The sequence below is a fragment of the Buteo buteo genome, chromosome 3, assembly GCF_964188355.1.
Source record: "Buteo buteo chromosome 3, bButBut1.hap1.1, whole genome shotgun sequence".
In the NCBI taxonomy this organism is placed as follows: Eukaryota; Metazoa; Chordata; class Aves; order Accipitriformes; family Accipitridae; genus Buteo; species Buteo buteo.
The window spans coordinates 39,206,082-39,229,284 of NC_134173.1; the positions used below are offsets into that span (position 1 = coordinate 39,206,082).

Consider the following 23,203-nt stretch of genomic DNA (forward strand, 5'->3'; position numbering starts at 1 on the left):
GAGAAATGTGTCAGAACAGTATTATGTCATATATTGGACAATTTTTACCTGTTTGGATAAATATATACTATATATATGTATATATGTGTGCAGATGGATCCGTATATACATATGGATGGATATGTATTTATATATATACATATTTTGTTTCAAACATAGGTATATACAGACTCCCCTTAGCTTTGAATTGGTTTCCAGTCTGATAACTAGAAAGGAAAATTTTTAACGGCTAGTTCACAACTACTTCATAAATTTCTGTTTTGCAAATATAAGTCATGTTAAGCGTTTCTGCCATTGATTCTGAATATTCAGACTAGATATAAGAAAGAATTTTTTTTACAATGAGGGTTGTGAAACACTGGAACATGTTTCCCAGAGAGGTGGTAGATGCCCAATCCCTGGAAACATTCAAGGTCAGGTTGGACGGGGCTCTGAGCAACCTGATCTAGTTGAAGATGTCCCTGCTCATTGCAGGGGAGTTGTATTAGATGACCGTTAAAGGTCCCTTCCAACCCAAACTATTCCATGATTCTATGATTCTATGAATATTATATGCCATATCCCATATATATACACACACATACACACATATATATACATAAAAGACAATTAACTTCAAATAGAAATATAATTTTCCTTAAACTGGGGATCATACCTTCCTTTAAGATTTTTTTGTTTACTACTGTAATAAATAATATTCATATTAAAATGGGATTATTATTCTGATTAGAGGGGATATATTGTTTACTGAAAGTTCCTTGACATTTCTTAGATCTGTTCATTGCTCCCCTACTCCCAAATACTCAGTATGCCCTTCTTTTAACTAGCTGATTTGATTCAAGCTTCTACTTAGCTAATTTAATATTGATTTTGGTTTAGTCCCCACCTTCCACCTCCTTGGCCTTTCTGTTTAAATTAAATCTTCTTTTAAATGGATGCTATCCCAACCCCCAGTTGCCAGCACCTTAGCCTTTTCACTTAAATTGCATCTATTGTTAAATCAATCTTACTCTAGCATCCAGCGTCCCTCTCCTGAGCTTTCCACTTGACATCACATACAGGCCTAAGTGGTGCCCATTCCTGTCCCTACCTTTCACCCAGCTTCTCCTTTAAAATGAAACCTCTTTACAAATCCATTTTCCACTTCCAGTACCAATCTTCTTACTTCTTCATTTCTAAATGGCAACAGCTTTGTGTCTGGTTTAATTTGTGGAGCTTGAAAAGAAACTTTTCAGACTCCCACTCTTCTGTGTAAATGCCATTTTCCCCAGGTCTTAATTTTCATGCAGATGGGTTATCCTGATTTCTGGGCCTCAGCTAAAGTAATATTCATGTCATTGTTATTGTTGCTTAAGTGATAATTTCCCAGTTAGCACGTCACACCTAAGAGCTCTGACTTGTAATAACTGCTGCCTTTGGTGTGGGAAGCGTATGCCTGGAACACGAGTGTGCCCGTGTGATGAGGTGGTGTACTGAGCCAAGGAGGGTACAGGATTAATCAGGCTCAACACTGGGCCATGAATTATCTTGGTTATATCCTGATAAGAAACCTGGGGATTCAGTGAGCTGAACATTACAACTGAGACAAATACTCCTATGGCTTCCCATTATACATATCTCAACATTTTTTACACACTCAACAAACTTGTGGATGAATTAGCAGTTTAGGTGGCCAGAGTTCTCAATGCCTTTTCCTTTATGCCCATGTCTGGCTTGAGAGAGTGATGGTGAGGTTTCATTTTAGAAGAAAGAAATGTCCTCCCTTTTTCCTTACAGACAAAAACCTCAAAAATGAAAACCAATCCATGCAGACCAGCTGAGCTGAGCGACTGCCACTGAATTTTCCTGAAGATGAGGTTTACTCGCAATTCCTGTCTGGCAATACTAAGCTTTGAAATACAACACCAAAAAAGCCAAAGCTGCTAATTTTTTGTTTTAAGGAAGTATCCATGACAAAAATCATACAATCTAGGTCCCATTGTATGTAATGGATCCCAGTGTATGTAGTCATACATTATAGCCTCAGAGGCTATTCAAACAACTACTTTGCAAAACAGTTACTGTATAAATTCAAAAAGAGATGGCTAACCAGCACAAGTCAGTGAAGTACCTTGAACCAAGCCATAAATTTCAGGTCATAGGTAATTTTGGAAGGTCATTTTGTTTGGTAATGTACACTTTCTCAAAATGTGACAAAATCAAAGAACTCAAATAAGAATTAACTATCCACCCCCCTACTGATCTTTGAAAATCTCAGCTCTAAATCTCTTAAATCTAAAGGCAACCAGCATGTTCCACCAAGAAAAGTTGTCAATTTTGTTTGGAAAAGGAAAGGATAACAATTTTGATTATTGATAAAATCAAAGCAAGAGAAAGACCCTTGCAAATAAAGTATCACAAGAATTTCTTAGAAGGACCACAGTCAAGGACCAAGAGAAAGGAGAAGATATTAAAATATTAAAACTAACATAAGGGTTTTTTGCTAAACCCTTTTCTTTAGCCTGTTGAAATTTTACCTATTCTTTAGTTCTTTTTACTGTGTCTCTAATGTCATCACACCTTCAACCTTTCATAAAATAACCTTTCTAAATTCCTGCTATTTGTAAACCTGGACTTGTTGTCTATATGTTGTACTTTTCAGATTTTCTAGTTGTACTATTTCAATAGCCCTAATTATTTCAGGATATAAGAGAAGCAAGATTTATAGCAAGAGGTGTTATCTTACTAAATTGGGTGATATAGCTGATATGGTTTTCCAGCTGGGCCAGCTGTTCAAATAAAATATAATACCTGTTCCTAAAAACCACATTTTTCAAAAAGGCTACATTATTTTTATAGTATTTAGTCTGTGTTGTGCGTTATTAGCTCTATATCATAACAAGTCTTTCTTTTACCAGTGCTCTGTGATCTGGGTCATAGCTGGACTCACTTTAAACTTCATTTGACATTCTTTTGGCTTGAATCAGTAAATATACAGTTGGTTTTGTTAGCAGAAATTTAATCTCAGTACATCTGTGATTTTCTCAATATTACAGGTTAGGTGCAGCAAACCCAAGTAGTACTATGTGACTCTCATATGATGACTCTTATTCCTTGGCATTGATTTCTAGTCATTTTCTTTTCCTCCTTAATCACGACAATGTGTTATTTCGGAGGACTGAAATTCAAGAGTTACAAGATTCTCATAAAAGTGTATTTTTTACTTCATCTTTCTTCAGGGAGAAGATTTTTTTATGGATGAGGTCAGTATTGCATTATCTTTCTTTATCATTTTCAGATTGATTCACTGGTGGCTTCAAACTGAGTATTAATCCTGCTACAGACTCTATTCCTCTTTTGCACATTCATCTTTCTCCTAATATGAAATGATACCAACTTTCTAACAATAAGAAAACCATTTTCCTAGCCATCACGTTTGCTGACACCCATGATATTCCTTTTTTCACTCCATCATATATGAGACAACCACTGGCCATTGTAAGCTCCACTTTTATAATGCTCTACATTTTTAGCTCTATTTTCCAAGCCAAGAATGTAGTCATAACATATTTTGGGGTTTCGAGGAAATAATTTGTGGTGGTGACAGAGATGGTAATGCCAAGAGAAATATTACGAGATCAGCAAGAAGACTTGAAGGTGAAGATAGAACAGGACAAAAGCAATAACTATATGAGGTGCAATAGGTTTCCCCATTTGCAAAGAAACACTCACAGAGACAAACTAGTACCTGTTGATGCACTTGGATGTGACTAAGTAGTAGACTTAGCAGATATATCCACAATGGCTCTGAAATAGTGGATGATCAGATATTCTGGAGCAGACTGAGGGTACTGTAGAGGATGTGATAGTGCATTTATGGGGGCTAGAGAAGGCTGGCATGACACTGATCAACAGAAGGGTTATTTTCCTGCCTTCCCCATCTTGAAAAGCTAAAGGCAAGAACAAACAGCAGATTAGAGCTTGCTGGTTTGTGCTCATCCACAGAGATAAAAAATTGGAAGAAGATTGAGAATCTGGAGATCACAGAAGGAGTTAATCCACTTTTGTTCTGATCTGTACACTTGAATTCGGTCAAGGCACAGTAAGTAGGACCACAAGCTTACCTGCTGGGAGGGAGAATGCGGGATTTTCTGCTGGTATGAGGAGAGGAAGACTCCAGCAGTGCTGGAGGCAGTGTTGTCTGCTTAGCAGAGAAAAAAGGCAGTTTGGAGTTTCAAGAAGCTGAAACCCTAGCAGATGTGTGGTAGAAAGCCTTGGGGTCTGCCTGTCCAAGGATTGAAGCAGACCACCACCAAGCAAGGTGCAGCGGTGAGTACAGTGTAGTTGCAGAGGAGGAAATGCACGCTATGCCCTGCACTAAGGAGCAAACGTCATGCGGTGAAACAGGATTTCTGCATAGGATGTCGCTGACAGTCATGGGGGCAAAGGCAGGATGATAAATGAGGAGGATGAGGAAACAGAAAATGCCTCACCTGAAATGGAAAACAATGTTACACAGTGTTAATATGCTTGATATCATAAAGCGGAAAATATCACCAGACCAGTATTCTTCTGGAAAAGCTGATACCTGAACTCTCAGGCTACTGGAAGTACACATTTTAGCATGTGTGTCAAGTTCAAGATTCCAAGTCTGTCAAGGTAAAGATGGTAGTTCTGTACCTGGATCCCAGAAAAGTCAGTTACTAATAAAGGAAGGAAGGGTCAGGGAAGAAGGAGACTCTCCTGACTGACAGCAAAAGACATTAACAGGCAGAGATGTTAAGCAGATTTTAAAGCAAAGATCTGAAAATAGGTCTATAAGGGAAAGACAAGAAAAATGGCAACATGGGCTGAATGTGACAGAGCTTTAGTCAGCCAGATCTTTGAAGTGGATGTGCACACTCCCCTTTATAGAAAACTCCCAAAGAAAACCGCAACACAAAAAAAGGCAGAATTAATTGGATTATAAACTAGCATACTTCTTAAACAGAAAACTCAAAGTTACTGGATCAAACAAAACAGAAATGAGAGGCTTATAACATTTCCTCCCTTGTTGTCTGTGTCCATGCGGTTGGAGAACCATGCTTCCCATTTGAGTCTCAGCCAAGTCTCTGGTTTCTTGAATTGCAACAGACTCTGCTTGGCCTCCCGAGTCCTCAGCAGTGCCTCCTCTCCATCATCTCTAAGACCCACCTGGTTTGTTGCTCCCCACTGCAGCCTCTGCTCGAGGAGCAGGCTGGCAGGTCCTTGCCTCTCTGGCTTGTGTCCTGTGCTGTGCCACAAACACAGACACGCTCTCCTGAACATCCTTGGCTCACTCCTGTTCACTCTTTGTAAGACAAGTAAAGATACAAACACATGAAGCAAATAGCATATCACAGAGGGTGGCAGCAGCAAAGTTCAGGAACAGTCTTCCATCCCTAGGAAGGTGGGAACAAAAAATCCAGAATCACTCAATAATAAAAAGAATCCTTCCAGTCTTGTAACCTACTTCTAAAATTAAAGTTAATATTCTGTTGTGAATAGATGATGTGAACTTTCTTCTATGCACAGAAATCCTTTCCTTCAAATGTCCTAAGTGTTCTGATGGGCATGGCTTTATGTCATGTATTTGATCCTGTAACTACTTTGCTCTAGGAAGTTTGTCTTTAATTATTCAAGAGAGTTGAACAGGGTCTGCATTACATAAAGGGAACATTGATTTCACATAGCTAAAGCATCTGTGACTTGTAGTTAAGGTTAGAAACATAAGTTGTGATATTCTCGGATATATAATAACCAGGCAGATATAAACACTTAAGTGTTGTCTCAAAAATAAATAATTTGATCAGACTGACAAACAACTGAAAAAAAAAGAAACTGGTATGGATACAAAGAAGAACAGGCCAGAAATAGAGCCCAGTGGGACTCAACTGATAGGAAAAAAATTACCCAACTTGAAGGAAAAAAACACCTAACTTGTGACTTAGCAATGAACTGTAAGTGGAATAGATCAATTCCAATTGGTCCTAGCATCTGCAGTAAACATTTGTAAAAGAACTCTGTAGTTTATGGCATCAAACTCAGCTGAAATATAAAAGCATGCTAATACATAACATATATCCCTGAATCAGAATACCAGAAAAAGATCAAAGCATAACTTCAAAAAGCAGATTCAAAGTTCTGTCTCTTCTGAAGCCAATTTGGACACATTTATGGTGAAGATCATATGTTTGGAGGTGTGATTGAAGCTGTAGCAGCCTTCTGTACAACAGTCTTTCCTCTTGACTACTTGAGCTGCCATTTTAGTGGATTGACTGGGTATGTGCTGTGAAAACTCAATGGCAATGTTTCTCTCTTGGTATTGTGTAAATGTAATTGATAGATGTAGTTTCTGGGCATTTAATATCTTTTATGCATGGAATATTTTTCCTTTGCTAGCTTAATTTGTACATAGGCAGTATAATAACTTTAATGGTAAGAAAAAAAAGGAATCCCAGAGCATTCTGCACCAAAAGGGCTTAGATCAGAAAAGATGCCAGAGAGGGAAAATCAGTAATTAGTGAAAAAAAGTGAGCTAAGATTCTTCACATTTCTAATTTTCTTACTGTATAAAAATTATGTAGGAAGTTGTCATTGGAATTGTTTGCAGTTTACTTTGGTCATATGCAGAAAGAAGGCTACCCTTCACTGAATTTGAAATCTTATTCTAGAACTAGCAATAGCACCTTTAAATACAAGCCTCAGAAAAAAGCTTTCTTTTTCTGAAGTGTTTTTGAAGACAACTTCCATATGCTTTTTTCCATAAATAAATAACAAGTCATTTAGTTATTAGTCACTAGACAAGTATTTTAGTCATCAATACAAAAATTAAGAAAACAATGTTAGTATTCTCATTAAAATGTTAGCATTTGCATTAAAACAAGGAACAGAAAAATAGTGACCTGTATAGGAAGAAAACGTATCATCAGAAATATTTTGTTTGAACAGTATTGCTGATGAATAACATAAGTCATAGCCAGTTATGCTGAGATGTATGGGATGTTTGCTGCCGAGGCTGATGTGCTTTGCCAAAAAGGTTAGGCTCTGATAAGTATTTAGAGAGACTAAGATAAAACATTTTAAACCAAAATGGAAAACTGTTCCTCATCAGCTTGTTTTGCATATGGGTTTGTGGATAGCACAACATCACGAAAAACAGATGTTTGCTGAAGCCTAAAGGAAAGAATTCCTACATATTTGCATCTTAAAGTTTATCCTTTTCTGATACTAAATTAGTGATAGTAAACTTGTGATAAGTATTTTTCCTATAGACCTTATGTGTGATGACTGTACTTTTCCAGGGGCTTTCACCATGTAGTGACCAAGGGTGCCTGATGACCTGAAAGTGACTGAGAAATATTTACTTTAAGAAAAAAAACCGTAGTCAGGCAGCCTGTCATTTAACCTCAGTAATGGGATGGTATGGCTGTAAACAGCTTTCAAAAGCATGGCACAGAGAATATTTTGGAAGGGTATTTTCATATTTGGAATGACTCAGGGATCTGGGATAAGAAAGTTTGAGCCACTTTCACTTTCTAACAACTTTGACCTTCCTCATACTTTTTTCATCTTACTGGGCAGTCATATCCTTGGAAAATAAAGAAATCTCTGAATATCCAATAATAAAATATTGGATGTCACAACACTGATACAATGAGGGGAAAGTTCAATAGCAAAGATCTAGTTAAAATTTCTGCCCTTCTTAAGTTATCTTGTGAGAGGATGATTCTTTCAGCACAGTCCTGCAGAGAAGCATCGTACTCGTGTGTTACAATGTAGGGGGGGGGATTAAATGATGATCTATCTCAATACGGGGAGATTAAGAAGAAAATCTAGTGCAAAATCTTAACAATTACTGTGGAAACCTGAAATATTCCCCTTCTACCTTCCAGTAATAAAACTTTATGTAAAGGGTTGTCTCTTAGTAGTTTTCTACCACTTTATCCTGTTTTAACCTGATTACGATCTAGTACTTTATAGAGACAGAGCAGCAATCACAGTGTCACAGATGATTACTGATGTCTCTTCTTCTCCCTTTCTTAATTGTCTTGCACACATTTTCCCTCCTTTAGTCCTCTACATAAATGAGAAGCTATTCCTGGGATCTGTGATTCTTCTGCTGCATAACTTGAGGCTTTGGTGCTCAGACTTAGTATGAAGAGGGGAAAATGGATAGTATCGGCTCCAGACAGATAGCTGGGTCAGTCTGGCTGGTTCAGTGAAGGGTGTAAGAACAGCATGTCTCTTGAGAATGGAAGGCAGCTGAAAAACTAGAGAACCTAGAAAAAACCCTTGCTTATCTGGAAAGTTTGTATAAGCTACAAGTGCAAACACTGGAAAGTCCAAAGTTTGGACTTTATGCATCTACCACTGACTTCTTATGATCAATCCCCCATTTTTACTTCCTCTTCCTTGTTGACTTTGGCTCCTTTTCTTACTACCTGTCACTTATGTGACCTGGTTACACCCTCCCCAGTTACACACCTTTTCTTAAAGAATGCCATTGCATGAATATATTGCCATTCAAAAAATAGCAGCACAAGGAAAATAATGCACTGCAAAACAGTATTTAGAGCCCTTTAGGTTAAGAAAATCTTCTGTACATAAAAACACACGATCAAGCAGTTGCTAGCCTGCCCCTCTCTTGGAAAGGGGACAGCTGGAGGTACCAGCCATTCAAGCAGTCAGTTTTGGGGTTTACCCTCATTTATAGAAAGGAGAGGCAAGCATCAATAGGATCTAAGGTATTCCAGGCCAAGAGGCTGAAGGATTTACTAAGAATTGTGCTATCTGCATATTGCTTTGCTCTGTTCATACCCTGCACTTCCAGACACGCTTAGAATTTGCCAACTTTGAAAGGAGAAATTAGTAATATACCAATGGGCTGACAAGCTCTGGCAGCTGTTTGCACAGGGCCTGCCAGCAGGTCAGTGGGACATTGCCAGAGAAGCTGAATTCCAGATGAAAGGGCGGGAAAGGAGAAAGGATTTTTTCACAGCTCTGATTCTTCTGTGCTAACTTCAAAGGAAAGCAAATTTGAACTGGCATATGGGCAAACGCACTGGATTAATAGTAGTAAGACAAACGTAAATGTCATCTGTCTAGAAAAGAATAAGCCTCAAAATTACTGATGACAGTAGATACACTTTCTGCAGCCAGCAGCATATTGCGCTTTTCTCACTCAGGCAGATTATGACAACTGTTCCTCTGATATGGCCCGTGAGTGAATGAACATCATTTTAATGGACTACCCACAGTGGACAGCCACCACAGATATGCACTTCCCAGCCCAGCAGGTAGTGAACTCTAAAGGAACATTTCACACTGGCCATTAAGTATCCAGCATGACCACAAAATTGAGGTGACACAAGGAGAGAGCAATTCCCTGGGAATATGGATCATGTTTTGCAGCCAGCTGCAGATAAAGTAACTAGCTTCTGCTGTAACCTGCTATTATCTGTGGGGTGCTAAAAAATCCTCTGCCTAGGATTTTAAGTTTCTCTCTGCATGACTGTAGTTAATGACTGGACTCCGTGGGGTGTTCCTTGTTTAGTGACTGAATATCCCTACTGCTAACAAGTTGTGGGGGTGTTGTTTGTTTTTTTTCATTTAATGCATAGAATTATAGAAGTGTATAGAAATTTGTGTGTGTGTGTTGAACTTTCTTCCAGGCATATGCAACTTTCTGAAGTTAATTATTGTAGTCCTAAGAATCTCTGGCGGAAATTATCCATAATCCATTAACCAGGCCAGAAATAAACAAAATCAATTATTTGATATCATCCTTAAACTAATGTTCTCCCCTTGGGAAACCTATAGAAATGTTGCTGCTGTTTACTTTTGGTCATTTAAACAGAGGGATATATGCATCTGAAAAGTTCAGTCAATGTAAAGTTGTAAAGTATTTGATCCAAAAGTTGGATGTCTAAGATGCCTGTTTGAACTGAAATGTACCTAGTAATGTCTTTATATGGAATGAAAATAAAAATTAAAATTTCTATATTTAAGGGCCATTTGTGGTCTTAGTCCTGGAAAACTACTAGATACAAGTGGTGAAAATATCAGTTAAAATCAGACTGAATTTTTAAAACTAGAAGTAACTTATAATTTAAACAGCTGGTGATGAATCTTCATATTAAAGAGCTATCAGCCATAACATAGAGTGCATAATGAAAAATGACACATTCCATTGTCTTTTGTGATAGAGCAGCTTCTTGCCTTGAGAATTAGCTTCACATGAATTTTAAGTCAAACTTCAACTTTAATACTATATAACACATCTTGGACTGCAAAAGAGAAAGCCTCGGATAAACAGGTTTGAGCAGCTCATCTCAAAACTTGTTGGATGGTGCTAATAAATATATTTTCTTTGTCTGACAAAGACACATCTATGTTGCCAATTGTTAATACATATTGACTTCATTTCTTTCTCCAAAAGATTTGTTGGTAGAAGGACTAGTTACTTTAAATTCTTTCCCTGCTTACAGTTGCAGATGATGCTTGTGATTGCTGAGAGGAATGATGTGTGGTTCTGAAGTGCTGAATTATCTCAAAAACATACTTTCTAACTCCTTCTGTCACATGTCCTCAGTAAAAAAATAAACTCCTTCAGAGAGCAGGGAAAACTAAAGTATATAACCACAGGAAAAAAAAACAAACCGAAACAAAACATCACTATGGACACGGTTTATTCTAAAAAAATGAATCAGTAACTGTCTTACATTAGACATCTAGATATTTTAAAAATCAACTTTTACAAAAATATAACTGCAAATATGTGTCTCTGTAAGAGTTCAGTCCCATTAGTGCTTAAGTCAACTTTGATGTATGCTATTTTATTTAGTGACAGCATTCTGAAGGAGAGCTGCAACATGAAAGAAATACAATATAAAGAGGAGGTGCAGATAGGCTAAGGTTGGCACTCGGGCTGGGCCACCTCTTCAGCATTATGTCCTGCTCAGACAGTTTTAAGAAAACAGTCTTGCGGCTAAGGTGATGCTGTATGATTGAAGTATATCAAGTTCAGTTTTCAGCCAAGCTACCCCTTTCCTGGAGCCATGAGGAGAGGCAACTAAAATCAACAGGAGTGTTTTCACAGATTTCAGTGGGTAATTTCATTAGCCCTTCAATCTCTAAGCCTTATTTCCCCATCCCCTCATCCTGGTGAGCACTCTTTCTTTCTTTGTTTACCTAGGGCATACATTGCCTGGGAAGGGGCTGTTGCTTATTAGGTGCTTATATGGCAATTAACACAATGAGGATCTAAAGTCTGCTTAGGACTTTTGTATATACGCCTATATATAAACAAATGAAGACTGTTGCTTTCCATGTGACCAAAGAATCGTAATGTGCTCTGAATTTGTCAGCTCTGCACAGGTCTGCAAAAAGCCCTTCTAAATCAACAGAAAAATAACCTTCTGCATGAACTTGCTTTTAAGTTTTCTAGGATAGCTTGGATGTGTGGCTTCTCGAAGCTGCTTAAAATCTTACCAAAAATAACGAGATACAAGACTCAGACTAAAATGTCTTATTTTAAAATCATTATGACCACAGAAGGAACTAAAAACTTCTCAAGAGCAGATATTCCCACATTATTTCTGACACAGAAATCCTGAGAGAAAGTGGAAGGATTCTGAAAAGGCTTCCTGTCCCCACAAGTTCATCTGGAGAAGATACTGCTGCTTTTTCACATTCAGTTCTCACCTGATTATTCTTAACTCAGCGGACACACCTTTGGTTTTTGTTGGTGCGTTACATTCCTGCAAGTCCATTGAGTCATAAAAGTTTAGGTGAAATTAGGTTGAGGACCTAAACTGTTTCCACTGCCTAAGTTCCTAAACCCTTCAAAAGGAGTTGAAAGTGAATTATGAAATATATGCTGAGATTGCCCTAAAGAGAAGCAGCTGCATTACCCCACAGTGGTTTCTGTTTACATACTCTGCAGATCTGTGAACGCTCCTTTTGCACACACACTGGCAGGAGTGTGCATGTCTGGTCAGCCAACTGCTCGCCTGTCTTGCCAGGCACAGGGCTAAATGGACCCCGAGGAAGACAGAGCACAGAGCCCTCTGTAAGCAGTTTCCGCAGCATCTTTACCTACTTGGTTTATTTCCTGTACGCAAACCTGTGCATGTGCTTACTATTTTTTTTAACATAATTTGTCCATATTTCTTTTTCAGTTGACATATTTTCATTTCCATTTGTTCATTTCTGGAACTGTTGTATTTTCAGTTGATTTCATAGGCGGACTTGACACATACTCCTACCGACAGCCCCCCCAGGAACATGTTGAGTTAAAGCCTGTAAAGCCTGTAGGTAAGGTTCTGGTCCTACGGACCGCATTAATCCTTCTAACTGGACTGAAAGCTAACCTTCTCCTGAAATAATTTTGGCATCTAGGTTACTAATAATTTAATTATATTTTAATTAGAACTTAATTAAAAATTAATCCACATAAAACATTCGAGTAAGGCCACTTTGTCATTGATGACATATCCACTAAAGCAAGGATTAGTAGACATCACTACGTCTGCCATGTCGTGCTTTGGCTTAACGCAAGGAGAGGCTCTCAGTGAAGGATGGAATTGCTTCCTTGCTGACTTTTTAGCAAGAAAAGAGCTGGTTTATGGCTGCTATAAACCTTAATGAGATTAACCCATTTATGAAAAAGAAGAAGCTTTTACATTTGTCTAGCTACTGAACGAAAAATGTTTGCTGAAAAACTGCTAGTCAGCTTAAAAATCTATCTATCCGTAGAGTCTCACTGGAAGTTCATTATCTCTTTGCCATCACTTATTTGCTCCCACCATGAAAATCACATTTTCATAGACTCTTCCTACTCTGCTACCTAATGAATAAGTTTGGATGCATATCTATTCTTTTTATGTGTAATAAATTAAGATACGGGGAGACATTACTAGTACATATATTTTGGCAGAAGCTCAGATAACTTCAAATAGATGATATTTCAAAGTATTACTGTAAAACAGAAGATGCTCATTTGGAAATTCTTAGGTGCTTGTAAGTTGTTGCTGTGATGCTTTCTGTTTTTAAATTTACCTTCAGGCCCCTCATGCATCTTAAATGCAACATGAGACCCACGTGCAGCTAATTGACTGAAACTGATTTAATGACTTACTGTATTTTACTTACCAGTTAACAGAATTAAAATGGATTTGAAGGTTTTTCCTGGTGTATGCATGTGTGGATGTGCTGGGAGTTTTAATTTAAAGTGGACAATTGCTAACCAAATGTTTTGAGTCGGCACTTGACACCTGAACATTTCTTCTGACTTTATTAATTTTTGCATGGTTTTTAAATATATTTTATTCATGCTGCAGCTTTCAGTTTGTAGAAATAAACATGGAAAAAATTTTACTCAAATTTAGTGAGTAAATATTGTAGGATTATGAAGGCCCAAAAAGGAGAAAAGCCCTTTCTCAATATGACTGTGTATGTTAGATCAGGAAGAAATATCACATTAAGACAACAAAATGAAACAATGAACAGTTTGACACGGCATTAAGTACACCTTCTACACTGGAATCTGCATTCTCAGTAATATCTCCTTAAATGCCAATTTTGCTATATTTTCCGTGGGAAAGATGACAGCAAAATGGGTTTTTGACCATTCTGAATAAGCTGCTAGGCTGAAAAAGTGACATTGGTATCTAGGAAGAAGAAAGCCACAGCTACAACATTTACACCTCCACCTCTCCATAAAAGATTTTAATCTCTAAACCTGCATTCAGGTTAATTTTAAACTATTAGGTGAATAAATGTTTAGTACTTTCTTAGCAAATTTACTATAATTAAAGGAGAGGAAAAAATAACATTTTCACAGAAGACTTATAAATATGTTCCTGCAGAATATGTTAATTTGTTTTGCAGTAGAAAAGTCACAGAATCTGAGTATTTGTTCTTTGATAGCAGGTTTTGGTTAAGTAGCTCAAAGGATTTGGGGGTTGTTGGTGAGCTTGCAATACTGGAGAATAAATGGCATCTTCCCATTGCACATGTATGGGTATTGTATAGCTGGGAGGACCCTCTCTGGCATTTTTATTGCTGCTAGAAGTATAAAACTGGAAGACAAATTATATCGTGTTTTCTTCTTTATTGATGTTTTGGCTTTATGCGCTGAAAGATACAGAGAGGATCTTTACCTAAGCAGGGAGGAAAAATACTATCAGTGATCAAAGTCTGAATTAAAAGCCAAACTGCTGGAAACAATTTGTATGGTCAGTGGATTGTGCCAGAAATTTGCAGATGTTTGTCCCTCTGCAGCACATCAGCCTTCCTGACATCTTTTGATAAGTTAGTTGCTATCTGTATCAGTTATATATAGTCTGAGAATCCAGAGTATCCCTAAGAAATGTGACTTCTGGTATCCAGGCTGTGAAAAACTCCATTTCTGTTCTCTTAGAATTGAACATGAATAATGCTTGTTAAATATATTCAAAGCCTTAATAAAGGTTACAGATCTTTTGTCATCCTTACAACTTTACTCATGGGAAAAATTAGCTTGATGCTTTTTATAAATGAAAGCTTGGCTATATTTCCCTTTTTCTTATCCCTTTTGTTTCCTTTATGTCATTCATAAATTAACTAAACATAGCCCATTGAAAATACAAGGTTTTGTGGCCTCATCCAAACTATGTAGAAGACAGTCTGTTTTTAACAAGTACTCATATTCAGCATAATGTCTACTTAGTGCTGCCATAATTATTAATGATTAGCAAGTCTAAGATTAGTTTTCCTTGTCACCCCTGAGAAGAGGCTAAATTTGAACTTGTTCTCATGGGGAACACTTTTTAATGCAAATATGAATGATCATAGTTTGTCTGTTTGCTCTTTGTTCTGCCTATAACTCCATTAGGCTACTGGACAAGGAGAAGCAGGATCTTTGCCCTGAACTGTGCAGTTTCAATTAAGATATGTGTAAGGCAGGAGACAAGAGAGGGAGTGGAAAAAAATCACCATGTTCTCTTAATGGACTAAAGCATAGGGACTATAAAGAAGACTGTTGTGTTTTCATCTGTTTCAAGCACAATATCAACAGCCGGGTCACTCAGTAGTATTTAGAATTGCTTCATGTACTGCTACATGGAAAAGAGAGGAGCATGGGAAGTTGCATTTTGGCTTGCATTAGGGTTTTTAATCATCATTATTATTATTATTATTAATGGTTTGCAGAAGTTCAAGTTTATATGTGCCTTATTCATGTTTGGATGAGTACGTCTGATCCAGTGCTCCTATAGCTTTGGGCAACCTTGTCTGGACAGACACCAAATCCCTAATTCCAATTAGGGATGTCTCTAGCATTTCTAGGGACATTGCTAACTTCTGCTCGTGGGACTGATTCAGTGTCTGAGAAACTCTGCCAGTGGAGCAGTCACCACTGTGTGATGGGTCTGTGTGGTCTTGTCCTGTTTGTATTTTCTCCTGAGACTCTACCCACTGTAAAATTGCTATGAAAGACCATCATAGATTGTCCAAGATTACACAAGTGAACGTGGTTTACAGGGAGTTATGTGAGAATACCTAGATTCAGGAGGCATGTGGTTGTGGTGAGGACTATAAATAGTGTAAGTCCAGCTCAAATGCATATGTTTGTAATGAGGTCATGTCAGCATTTTATAACCTGGTGAAAATACATCTTAAATTGTTAAAATACATTATGCTAAAAAGAATCTATTATTATGTTAGCTTTGAACATGTTTCACCACCTGTGGGATTTTTCCCAAAATGTGTTTTGCCTTTGTGGTATCCATGATACAAAGCTACTGCTTTGTACCCAAATATTCATTCTTGACCTTATATGTGGGTCATATAGCCGAGGAAATTAGTGACCAGAGGTGATTTATCCACTTGTTCATTATTTACTAACCGGTCAGCTGGTGTGAATTTACATCTCACAGATTAGAAGATAAACAGAATAGGTTTTAATTTGTAAGTAATTCATATATTCTGCTTTTTAGGTCGAAGTAAGTAATGAACATGGACTCAAGACTTCTGCTGCTGTAGCTGAAGAAACAGTCTTTAGAAGAAAAGACCAACCTTGTGACTCATCGTTCTGGAAGAAACCCACCATCCGTTTCTCACGGCATGTGGATTCTTCTTCCCGCAGGCTCAGTGTCATTATCAGCGTTGTTATTTCGTAGATCCTTGTAGATGATCTTGAATTTTTGAATAATTTACTCATATGGACACTTGTAAATTGTAAATTTTTTCTTTTTTAATTTCAATATTTTTACAACATTTAGTCTTAAGGCATGAAAACAAAACAACCTGTGAAAACTAGGAGAAGGGTGCGTCTTTCTCAAACAAGTCAGTATTTTTTGACTGATAGAATCATACTGTGCCTGGTCAAGATTGTGTCAGTAAACAGTAATTTTGACTCCAAAATATGCAGCAGAGTAAAACCCTAACAATGTACAAGAGATCATTTCAATGCTGTATTTAGAATTCACAGTGTCCACTCCTTGCATTGTTTGAACAGATGTTCCAGCGCTAACTTACTCATCTAATTATCACAATTCATATATGGCTCCTTCTCCTTTCCTAATCTCTTTTGCCCTGAGCCCACCACCAGTAGCCGTCTCTGATTTAAAGAGAAGTAGGATGACTGGTCTATGGATGTTGGTCTTACATCCAGGGCTCTTTAGATGTCTATGATTTGCACATTTTTAAACTCTTTTCCTCCCTTCTCCCAGGAAGAAGCCAAGCATGAATGTACCGTACAAGGCACCAACTGAAGCCTTAGAAGCCTCTGGGGACTAATTTTGCTCTTAATTTAAAAGTAGATAAGCAAACCTGAAAATGTGTGTAAAAATTTGTAAAGTTATTTGTAAATACTTCTAGACAAAGAACATGTATGTAACTCTGTGGTATTTTGTTTTCTATTCTGTCACCACTAGCATAAAGTGATACACAAAGCTATTTTCTCTGGGGAACTGGCAGTCTTTTTAACAGAACACTGTTTCTTTCTTTTTAATTACTATATATAGTGCTGTGCACAGTTGTATGCCCCAGGGAGTTACATCTCTCCACAGAGCCTACATGCCTCAGCATTCAGCAGAAATTTCATGAGGGTTTTGGGGCTGTTTCTGGTTTTGTGCTTTCTCATTTTATGGTTTATTTGGTGGGACTGTCAGGAAGGACGTTCCTTTTGCTATGTGTATCTCTACCTCTCCACCAGAAGCTGAACAGAGGTCCACTAAGTTCCTTCATAAATATCCTAAACAGTCTTCACCTGGTAATTCCTGGACCAACAACATTTAGATCCTAAATTTGCAGTCTTCTCTTGAATCATCTATTTTCAGGTCTGAGGAGATGAGAGCTAGAAGAAGGCTTGTCTTGATTCTTTCCCCTCTAAAGGCTATTTGTGTTATTTATCGATACAAACCTCATGGGGATGCTAATAAATACAAAGGAGGTAGAGTGTCATCATTTTTAGGTGACGAGGCTCTTGCGGTGCATCCACCTGTTTCCCAGCTAGTTAAATCAAAGACCTCACCATCTTTGGAGAAAACACAGCCTGAACATAGGCTAACCTTCCCTGAAACTGAGTATGAAGTAAGTGTTAAGACAAAGCCAACAGAAATGACAACTGAATACAAAGCCAACAGAGATGATGACTTGAGCACCTGGCAGTGTTCCAGGCCAGGTTGGATGGGGCTTTGAGCAACCTGGTCTAGTGGAAGGTGTCCCTGCCCATGGCAGGGGGGGTGGAACGAGATGGTCCTTAAAGTCCCTTCCAACCCAAACCATTCTATGATTCTATGAAAACCCTTTTTTAGTATTCCTAGAACTGAATATACCTCAAATGGTATGTCTTCGTGTGTGAAATCAGACTGTGCCAAAAAGAGGGATGCTTTGTATGAAGTTAATGCCATCTGTCCTCGTGTATTGGTGTGTTCCCTCATACACTCTTTTCCCCTATATTCTAGAATACTGCAAAGTACGAGGTTTGTCCCATCTTGAAAACCTCATCTTACCACTAAAAAACTGGTGATTTGTCACAAAACTAATATGAATAATAGCACTTTTGAGGCATCTTGAAGAAGATACAGTGTGAATTGCTTTATAGCTGTAATATTTTAATAAGGTGAACATATTTTTATCTACTTCTGTAATATTTTACTTCTGCTTAGCACAACAGATTACTCCACTTCTTTACATGATGCCTTAAACAGTGATGATATCTACCTAGCCAGTGCTTGCAGCCCTCTGTGTTTATGATGGCTCCTGAACTTCAGAGACAGGGATATCTGAGCACCGTTCAGTGTCTGACAATTTCCAGAAGCTGCCTTGCTTCAACTTTCTCAAGTACAGTGAGAACCCAGGACGTGGGCATCTAGCATAATGGTTCCTATGATCAACACAGTTCCCATTTGGGCTTTACATTTCAGCATTAATTTCCCTGCATTAATTGTTATGGGCTGGCAGATTAAAGGTCTCCCACTGAATCCAGCACTACCCTCAGGACCAGGCAGGAGGAAAGGGAAGGAGCGCTACATCCCCACTGGTTGCACAGATTCACACTCTGTTCTGGCAGAGCTTTGGAAGCATGTATTTAATTTTCTGCCAAGACAGACATGTCTGCTGGACCATGTTTTTCAGATTTGTCTGAATGTGTCTAAACCCTGCCTTTCTGTGGGTCCTTCAGGTTTTCAGCTTGCTAATGAAGAACTGTGTACACACCACAAAAATTCTGCCAAGAACAAACCTGACTTCTCTTCCATCTGAAATATCGATCACTTTTTAGCTGAGGAACACAAACCAGTATATCTCAAACACGCTTAAAATCTCAGAATCGTTACCAATACAGCGAGTCTGCCATCTGTCTCACTTAATGAACAGAACGACCCTGATTGAGAGGAATTTGTCTTCATTAGAACAAGCCAAAATGCACACTGCAATGCCAAGGGAAACTGTCATTCTTTTCTAAATTGAGACACAAAAAATAGTACCAATCAATCTGTACATGTTGGGGTAAAAAATCTTGAGATTAATAAATGGATTTGAATGTTAATTGCTGTGTCCTCCAATACAGTAGAGTATATTGGCTCACATTTTTGTAGGAAGCCTTGAGCAATAATTCTTTTATTTTTGCAACACATACTTTCAGTAAGGTGTTAGGTGAGTTGCAGATCAGCCAGCTACACAGGAAATAAGTGTTGGCTTTCCAAATAAACTTGGGTAGTTTTCTTAAGCTCAACTGTAACGTGCAATTTCAGGAAATGACTAGGTTTGTACTGCAAAACAGAATTTGCTGACAATCCTAAAACCTCAGAGCAGATTATCAGTTGGTATGAACTGTTCTGGTAGCATTAATAAGTCATAGGGTAACAACTTAGAACAGCTGAAGATCTGTCCTTCAAACTTTTAGACTTTTTTCCTTTCTCCAAGTTTCTGCTCAATTAAAGTTTTACAGAGAATCAGATTTGCAACGGTACTTTAACTGATAGCAAAACTGGAGATGTGGCCTCAGAAATATGGAACTATATATTCTTTAAGGACTGAGCCAGGTACCACCAGTTTCATAAAAAAAGCAGCAAATGTCTTCAGGACGTGAAAACAGGAACTATACCAAGAAATTAACAGATTTTTGCCGGGTATAGTGACATAGAGTAATTATATATTACAATTTCTGGTGTTGCTGGAGGAATTATTGGTTGGGCTGATGTCCCCAGCTCTTTCCTATCCATAGAGATTTTTTACACAAAAATTTGAAACAAATAAATTTTTTGAAGTTCAGTTATGATCTGGAGGAACTCTCTAAAATTAAACAGTTCATAGCCTGGATTTGCTGAAGGGTTTTTTTAGTGCTAGGGTATGACATTAACTAGTATAAATAATTTTCAGTAGAGCTCTACCAGTTAAAACCACGGGAATCATGCCTGGTTTTACTTAACAACTCCTTGCTTTCAGTAGTGCAGAAGATGGTATTAAGAAGATGGTATTTACCGTATATTAATAAGGGTATTAGAGTTTAAGCTAGTGGTATGGTTGCTGGTTAGCATGCAACAAGACTACCTTTTCTTCTTTAAAATCTGAGCACACATAATTAGGCCACTCGAAAACCTGTAGTCCTGTCCCCAAAATGGCAGATTTTAGCCCAAACAACCAGTGGCTTGTCTCTTTCAAACACCTTTGAGTGCAGGCTTGCTGTGTTTGCAGCTGCTGTGCAGAGTTCTGCTCCATGTTTGAATCTTGAGTTTCACCACTCCATCCAGTTGTCCACAGCTCAGGCGTTGCAACACCGTTGTCACCTCCAAGCATCACCCTGGCAGGTGCAGCCTTTTTTCAATGGCAACTGCAGTGTGCTTCTCTGTACCCGGCTGCCTGCTTGTCTTTCACTTCGGTATTATCTGGTTGAAAAAGCCAACCCAGCAATCTATCAAGTTCCTGTAACAGACTTTGACAGTGGCAAACAAAATTTGACGTCCCAAGCTAATTGGCTTGCCTCCTTCCAGTATCGGCCTCATCTAGTTTAATTATAACAAATTACAACCTGGGAGCTATTTTACACACTGAAGAAGTTTCTTTTCAAGTTGGGAAAATGTTCCTTCCATGTGAAGCTCCAACATCGGCAGGATGTTTTTCACAGACGAATTCAGCTCTTACCTGCTATGCTGAGCGTTTTGACAGAAACCTGTTCTTTAGTGCCCAATACAGTGGTGGGAGCGTGTCGTTGCCTGCCAGAACAGGGCTTTTACAGCAGGGTGACTGGGTTACACCCCGAGGTCATGTCAGAAGTTGATGGGTTGGAGCTGCATCAGGTGGAGGATGCCCTCGTCAAAGCAGCCTTAAAGTGGCCTCTCTCTCCTCTCTGTCCAGGGAGCTGACTATCCCTGCAACCATAACTGGGGATCAGCCTGAAAGATTCATTAATTTGCCGGGGGTTCACGAGTGAACTAATATATGCGTTATGGACAATCAGGGAATTCAGATCTGGGAAAATGGGCACGTAAAGAAGATATTTCATATCAAGATTACTGCTGCAGGGTTTACCCCTTAGAGCTCTGTCTGCATTGCACGCTGGTGGTGTGCTCAGAGTGTCAGAGCAGCCCTGATCACCCGGCAGTACCAGCAGCACTCTGCTTCACTGTAAGGGGGCACTAGCCTGTTCAGGACCCTAAATAATTATTTAGCAGCTAAGGGCACAGATCTAGCCTGTACTGCTTGCTGTTTGACAACTACATATAAGATGCACCATTTTCCCCAGGCTGACAGGCAACTGCTGATAAATGGTGGTTTCTTGCCGTAATTTCCATTTCCTTCACACAAGCTGTACTTTGAATGTTTCTCTTTGGTTTTAAACAAATTAAACATCTGGATTTAATTCCTGCCTCCACATGAGTACCTGCTGGTCGGTCACACAACAGTCCTGGATGTGACAGCTTTGTGGAACAGCTGCCCTCGCATGGTCTGTTGCCTCTCAAAACCAGCAACAGACTCTGAAGATAGTCTTACTAAACAGCAGCCATGCGTAAAAAATACCAGGAAGGAAAAAAGATTCTCCTTGTTTTTCTTATCCCCCTAGGACCCAATATCACTTCTTTAAGCCTTCTGTCCCAGTTTCCTATTTATTTCACACCAGGCATATGCAACCATGCTTTCAAAACACTCCTGTAAGTCAGTGCCAAGCAGACTTGCTGAAGCTGAATTATAAGTTGGCTGAATGCAATTCCAAGAGTAATCTAATTTCTCTTTTTCCACAACATTGCATACCTGCCCAATTAGTAGAGCATCATATACAAGGAAGGGTTACAGCGTTTCCCAGCACATGACATATTTGGAATGAGAACTGTATCACACATGAGCAAACAAATCAGCTCCCCTTGTTGGCCCATACTATTCAATAAAACGTCACGAGGCTGTACTTATCCTGCTTTATCTGCGTAGCCAGAACCGGAGTGGCAAGCAGGTAGAGAGTCCCAAGTGCTGGGGCAAATGCAAGCCAACAACTTGTTTAAACCACCTTGGTCTGATGTTAATAATCCTCACTGCAATGTGGTTTTTTCTTAGCAAATAAAGCTGCCTGGCTTACAGGTTGCAGCCAGATCCTCAGGTGTGTGATAACCAGTAACCTCTCACACATATATATTCGCAGTCATGTTTTCATTTCTAAAGGCCTTATAATTCAAGTAAGTCTGTTTTCCCTGAAGTTTAGAGGAGGCTGTGTATCTAGACTGCTGTGGGGAGTGTCCCTTGGAGTGTTTGGAGACCAGAATAACACCTATGGAGACCATTGCCCGCCCATGGGAGCCCCCCCAGGACCTGTCCTGGTGCCAGCACTGGCTGGCAGCTCTGGCCTGCCAGTCTGGCCACCAGCTGCAGCTCCCGGCTTGCGTCCCCTGGCCAAGCATCCCCCTCCCGTTGCCCCCCCAAAGGTTCACATAACGCCTTTGTCATGGCCTTGTCTCTTCCGTTCTTCTACTCCTCTCTCTGTGGGCTGTGAAGCAGAGGATTGGGATTCTTCCTGTATAAAGTATTCTCCACTGACAGCTTAAAATTACTTCCCTTTTGCATCCCTTTATTGTAAGGTGCTCCAGTGATCAAAATGAGACAGCTGTAACAGAGACTGTGTTTGCTAGGGAAGCAAGACCCATGGCATATAGTCCATTTCCTGATTTATGGCTTGCCAGGGAGTTCTCCAAATCTGCAGGAAGTCTTTTGTGCTGGATTCTATTTAGGATTACAGAATCTTTGGCCTTTTTTCTTCAAGCAAGAAAATACAAAAAGCTGTGCTCAAGAAATGTGTTTCTGATATGCTTTTGATGATGAAATATTAAATTCATGCACTGTGATAAAGATGTTCTTACCCAAATTAATACTCCACCCTCTTAAGGCAAGCTGTGTATTTGGAGAAGTATTAAACTCACATATGTAGTTAACAGTTGTGTAATATGTATCTAATTTAAAAGATGCTTCTATTAATCTGCCCAGTTAGTAAGAAATTAGACTTGTGGCTATTCTTAACTCATCAAATCTATTTCACATTACAATAATCTGAAAGGAAAATCAAATCTGGAGAGGCTAGCTCTGTGAAGGAAGAGAGATTTGGGAAAAAAAATAAATCAGACTTACAAAAGGCAGACGCTAAAAGCAAAACTAGATAGTGGAAAGCAAACTAAAAAAAAAGAAAAGAATTGCAATTTTGTTTTTAACATCATCATGTAGTAATATGTTCAAAATG

The 23,203-nt window shown here is 38.7% G+C and overlaps 1 protein-coding gene across 2 annotated transcripts in view; it reads left to right on the top strand.

Annotated features, from left to right (window-relative positions):
* The window catches only part of NKAIN3 (sodium/potassium transporting ATPase interacting 3), a 380,358-nt gene extending 363,092 nt beyond the window's left edge, over window positions 1–17,266 (top strand). Inside the window, exons 6-7 of one of the 2 annotated variants that reach the window (XM_075023355.1) lie at window positions 12,232–12,315; window positions 15,978–17,266. In XM_075023355.1, coding sequence (XP_074879456.1) covers window positions 12,232–12,315; window positions 15,978–15,991 — 98 coding nt within the window. In that variant the 3' untranslated portion in view covers window positions 15,992–17,266. The remainder of the gene's footprint in view (window positions 1–12,231; window positions 12,316–15,977) is intronic. The other variant, XM_075023356.1, reaches the window with a different exon arrangement.
* The last annotated feature ends 5,937 nt before the right edge of the window (window positions 17,267–23,203 follow it).